At 35.4% G+C, this 5,680-nt stretch overlaps 1 protein-coding gene across 1 annotated transcript; it reads left to right on the top strand.

Moving 5' to 3' along the window:
* Positions 1-2,128: 2,128 nt before the first annotated feature.
* Positions 2,129-5,405, top strand: LOC142529730 (phospholipase A1 PLIP2, chloroplastic-like). The gene is made up of 5 exons (XM_075635347.1): positions 2,129-2,870; positions 3,351-3,815; positions 3,931-3,990; positions 4,086-4,502; positions 4,594-5,405. Exons 1-5 carry the CDS (start codon positions 2,331-2,333, stop codon positions 5,161-5,163), a joined length of 2,052 nt encoding a protein of 683 aa, XP_075491462.1. The 5' UTR covers positions 2,129-2,330; the 3' UTR covers positions 5,164-5,405.
* The last annotated feature ends 275 nt before the right edge of the window (positions 5,406-5,680 follow it).

Genomic DNA, 5,680 nt, shown 5'->3' with positions numbered 1-5,680 from the left:
GATACTTCTCAAGTAAAACTAAGTACTTTAAAATTTTCATGCTTATTTGAGATTTTTTTTACCAAAAAAATATTAAATAAGATGAATATGTAATCCAAATACATATTTTAATGGAAAAACCAATACTTGATGAACTTACGTTTGCATATTCGAATATCAAGTAGTCTATTTATATATTATGAGTATCTCGTGTACCAAATCAAGTATTTGCATTATGAAACTAGGTACTTCTCAAGTAAAATTAAGTACTTTTAAACATCCATGCTTATTTGAGAATTTGTTTTTTTTTTTTACAAAAAAATATTAAATGAGATGAATATGTCATCCAAATGCATATTCCATAGAAAGACCAACACTTTGTGAACTTAAGTTTCATATTCGAATATCCAGTATTCTATTACATATTATGAGTATCTCATGTACCAAATCAAGTATTTGCAATATGAAATTATGTACTTCTCAAGTAAAATTAAGTACTTTAAAATTTTCATGCTTATTTGGGAATTTGAATTTTTTTTTTACAAAAAATATATTAAATGAGATAAATATGTCATCCAAACGAATCTTCCGTGGAAAGCAAACACTGGGTGAACTTACGTTGGATATTCGAATATCCAATATTCTATTACATATTATGAGTATCTCCTGTACCAAATCGAGTATTTGCAAACTCAAATTAGGTACTTTTCATCCAAATGCATATTCCATGAAAATACCAAAACTTGGAGAATTTACATTACCTATTCGAATATCCAGCATTTTGTTACATATTGTGAGTATCTCATTTACGAAATCAAGTATTTGCAACTCAAATTAGGTACTTCGCATGTAAAACTAAGTACTTTAAAATATTAATGCTTATTTTAGAATTTGTTTTTTTTGTTTTTTTACAAAAAATATATTAAATGAGATGAATATGTCATCCAAATGCATTTTCCATGAAAAGTCAACACTTGGTGAACTTACATTGCATATTTGAATATCCAGTATTCTACGACATATTATGAGTATCTCCTACATCAAATCAAGTATTTACAAACTCAAATTAGATACTTCTCATCCAAATGCGTATTCCATGGAAATACCAACACTTGGAGAACTTACGTTGTCTATTCAAATATATAATATTTTAATACATATTGTGAGTATCTCATTTACGAAATCAAGTATTTGGCAACTCAAATTAGGTACTTCTCAAGTAAAACTAAGTACTTTAAAATTTTCATGCTTATTTGAAAATTTGTTTTTTTAACAAAAAAATATATTAAATGAGATGAATATGTCATCCAAATGCATTTTCTATTGAAATACCAATACTTGGTGAATTTACGTTGTCTATTCGAATATCCAGTATTTTAATACATATTGTGATTATCTTATTTACGAAATCAAGTATTTGCAAACTCAAAATAGGTATTTCTCAAATAAAACTAAATATTTTAAAATTTACATGCTTAGTTTGGAATTTAATTTTTTTTACAAAAAAATATTAAATTAGATGAATATATCATCCAAATACACCTTTCATGAAAATACAAACAATAACTAAATTTATGGTGATCTTCGTATTTTCTTACACATTCGGTGTATTTAAAGAGTCAAATCAAGTATCTAGAACTTCAAAATATATACTTTATATGTCAAAATAAGTACTTAATCTTATTTCATGATGAGTGAACAACTATATTTTTTTAAAAATAAAATGACATGAATAAGTCATCATAATGCATTTTTAATGAAAAACAAACAATGACTGAAATTCTTGTTATTTTTCGAAAATATAAGATTTTTTTACACATTTGGAGTATTCAAATAACAAAATCAAGTATCTGAAACCCCATAATAGGTACTAATATTTTGGTAGACGGAAAACACACAATTAATTTGGTGGATAAAATTATATATTTATTTAAATAATAAAAAGGCAAAAATGTAAATTTATCTTTGTAGGGAGCTAAAACTAAGTTTGTAGAATTGTCAGGTATTGATTTGTAAAAAAAATCATATATGTACTGAATGTTAAACAAAAGATGCACAGAAGTGTTTATTTGAAATTTGCCCAAATATTATTTATGATCTTAAACATGGAACTCGAAAAAATTGCAATTTGACAGCGGGGGAAGAGTGAGCTTGTCGCGGAGGCAAGTATAAATAAATTCAGGAAAAAGGAAAAAAATGGGTTTCCCAGTCAACTTGCCTGAGTTTTTCTCTCTTCCTACGACACAAAAGAGTTCTTGAAGAATTGTAGTTTACGTAACTGTATATACTTATATATACGTAGAGATAAGTATTTTAAGTTTGATAAGAAATTTTCGGTAGAGAAGTTTCAAATGGATGCATGGTGTATGAAGGCAGGGATTCAAGCACTGGCGGCGGCGCCGATGGCTACCACGTCTAATGGGGGATTCCTTCTGAGTGCGGCGGATAAGCCGTCGGTTTCGGCGGCGACTCGTGGGAATATGCGGTGGGGGTTTAATTTCGGGCACCCGCTGAGATCTTTGTGGCCGGGAGGTCGAAACCAGTGCGAACCGGCAATCGCGGTGGACGACGCCGTTTTGGTGGAGGAGAAGGAAGAAATCGAGGAGAGTGAAGAAGACGCGCTCGGAGAGAACTGGGTCTTCAAGTTGTTGCGCTCGGAGTCTTTCGAAAGTGATGGGGTGAGATTGGAAGTAGGTGGTGATGGAAATTGTGGGGAAGAGAATGAAGAATGTGATGCATGTGCCATTGATGATGATGATGATCATGAAAAGTTTGAATTTAATAGAGAATCGTTTTCGAAACTGCTTCGAAAGGTGCCTTTGAAAGAAGCTAGATTGTATGCTCGTATGTCTTATTTGGGAACTTTGGCTTATTCAATCCCTCAGATTAAGGTATGACTTCACTTAAAGTTTGGGTCTTTTGTCATTTTTTCGAAAGAGAAAATAATTGTATGAAAGAAGATAGATGACTGCAAAATTTGTGTTGTTTTTGCTGTGATCGGGAACCTAGAACTATATTACTTTATTGTTAAAGCATTCTTGGGGTTGTGCTAGCTTCTGTTAGATTGTGGATTATCTTTAAAAAAAAAAAATTGTTCCTTTCGAGAAATTGGGATCTTGGTATCTGAATATTTGATCAGAAGCCCTTCCATAATGTCTTCTGTTTGACTAGCTGCGTTGTTTGTTTTCACAATGGCTCTGTCGATTTTGGTGCTGTTTAGTTTCTTTACTATTTGTTTGCTATTGAGTTTGATGTTTTTTGTGTTTGTGGCATTGTCTGGCTTAATATTCATACGGATGTGATTTGGTGTTTCGAGTGGAATTTCCCCGCAGTTCTATTGTTCTTTGACATTCGTTTGAATGGTGTTGCAGCCTGAGAATCTTCTAAAGAATCATGGATTGCGGTTCTTCACTTCTTCCATAGAGAAGAAAAAACAAGCTTCCAAGTCCAAGAAAGAGAAGTCATCAGCTGAAGCTGAAGCTCAGGATGAAGAAATAAATGAAATAAAGCAGAAAGGAGGAGAACCAGACAGGCCAAGTGCATCTGCCGCACATCAAATTGCTGCTTCCACATCTTCTTATTTGCATTCTCATTCGAAATCCATGGCAAGTGAGATTTTGTCACGAAAAATCGATGGAAATGCAGTCAATGTTGATATGATAAATAAGGACGTGACATCATTAATTGGTACCGCAGATTCCGTGACTGCTGTTGTTGCTGCTAAAGAGGAAGTAAAACAAGCTGTGGCAGATGATTTGAACTCAACTCGCTCGTCACCATGTGAGTGGTTTGTATGTGATGATGATCGGAGTGCCACTCGACTCTTTGTAATACAGGTAAAAAAAAGAAGCCCAAGTGATTATATATCTTTGTGATTGTTCCTAATTTCTATCATTTTGATGGGTTGGGTGGTTCTATTTCTAAACCTTTTGAATGCTTTATTACTCACAGGGATCTGAATCGATGGCATCATGGCAGGCCAATCTCCTTTTCGAACCCATTCAGTTTGAGGTAATATATCTGTGTACCATCTCAGACATCATAAAACGTGCTATGCATCGTTTGAAGAAAGTTTCATGAATTGCATCAAATGAATCTTTATTCAGGGACTAGATGTGCTTGTGCACAGGGGCATATATGAGGCTGCAAAGGGTATGTATGATCAGATGTTGCCTGAAATCCGGGCTCACCTTAAAGCTCATGGAGATCGTGCCACTCTTCGTTTCACGGGGCATTCTCTCGGTGGAAGTTTGTCATTACTCATAAATCTCATGTTACTGATAAGGGGTGAAGCATCTCATTCATCTTTACTTCCTGTTATAACTTTTGGTGCGCCGTCTATTATGTGTGGAGGAGATCGCCTATTGCGCACCCTTAAATTCCCTCAAAACCACATTCGGTCGGTCATAATGCACCGTGATATTGTCCCTCGAGCATTCTCTTGCAATTACCCCAACCATGTCGCCCAATTTCTCAAGGCTGTAAATGGGAAGTTCCGAAATCATCCATGTCTTGATAAACAGGTAAACATTCACTTTCTGAAACTGTTACCGGTCTTTGTTCAATTCATCATACTCATCTGAAAATCTTATGTGAGGCTCTTTTCATCAACAGAAGCTTTTATATGCTCCAATGGGCGAGTTTCTAATTCTTCAACCAGACGATAAATTCTCTCCAAACCACGACCTCCTTCCTTCGGGAAGTGGCCTGTATGTTTTATCCAGTCTAGCTTCAGATTTTTCCAAAGCAGAGAAGCGAATCCGAGCTGCGCAGGCTGTTTTCTTAAACGCACCTCACCCTCTCGACACATTAAGCGATCGTTCTGCATATGGTTCACTAGGAACCATTCAAAGAGACCATGATATGAGCTCTTACTTGACAGCCGTTCGGCACGTAATTCGTAAGGATCTCAACCGTATAAGAAAAGCTAAGAGGGAACACCGCCGTAAAGTTTGGTTGCCACTCTATCCACCAGGAGTTGACGGTGGAATCATTGTGAGTAGGCCAGCTACGACAGTGGGCTTGATGGGCCAAGTTCGATGCAAGTTATCTGTCGATACAGAGACCAGTACAGAGACATTGAAACGGTTCGGTGCATTGGTTAGGTCGAAGCACATGCATTTGCTTGTGGTAATGCATGTGGTTCTCTTGTTTCCTGCTAGATTGTTGATTGGAGACCTATGAAATGGATCAGAATATAGCAGTGTTTCGTATTGGAAAAGAGATTCTTCTGTAATGACCAGATCGCAAACGGCTGGCAGTTAGGCAAGTAGATGATTTTTTATTCTTTTGGCAATACAAGCAAGCATTTTGTGTTCCATTGATTTGTGAGCAGGGTACTTGGAGGACTTCACAGTCGTATAATTTAGTATTAATTTACGTCTCCATTTATCTGATAAAAAAACGAGAAGGTGTCTGACATGACATATTTGTACTTATCCTCGAACGACAAATCATTCTTGCAAAGGGAGGGGTTGTCGACCCTACGCATAAGATTGATGAGGGCTACGAGGGAACTAATCGTATTTTTTCACGCCATCTTATACGTTACATTGCATGAAAAAAATGTGACATCTTTCTTGCACTTAGATTAACACTCCGGGAACTACCCGAGCAAATCCCTTGCAATGGAATGGTTCTTAGGTCTTTTATCGATGAACAAATTTTATAGATAAAAAAGATTTGAACTCAAGAGACAATA

The sequence above is a fragment of the Primulina tabacum genome, chromosome 16, assembly GCF_025594145.1.
Source record: "Primulina tabacum isolate GXHZ01 chromosome 16, ASM2559414v2, whole genome shotgun sequence".
NCBI classification, from domain to species: domain Eukaryota; kingdom Viridiplantae; phylum Streptophyta; class Magnoliopsida; order Lamiales; family Gesneriaceae; genus Primulina; species Primulina tabacum.
The sequence above is the reverse complement of the archived record's forward strand: the minus strand, read 5'-3'. Positions and strand labels throughout refer to the sequence as shown.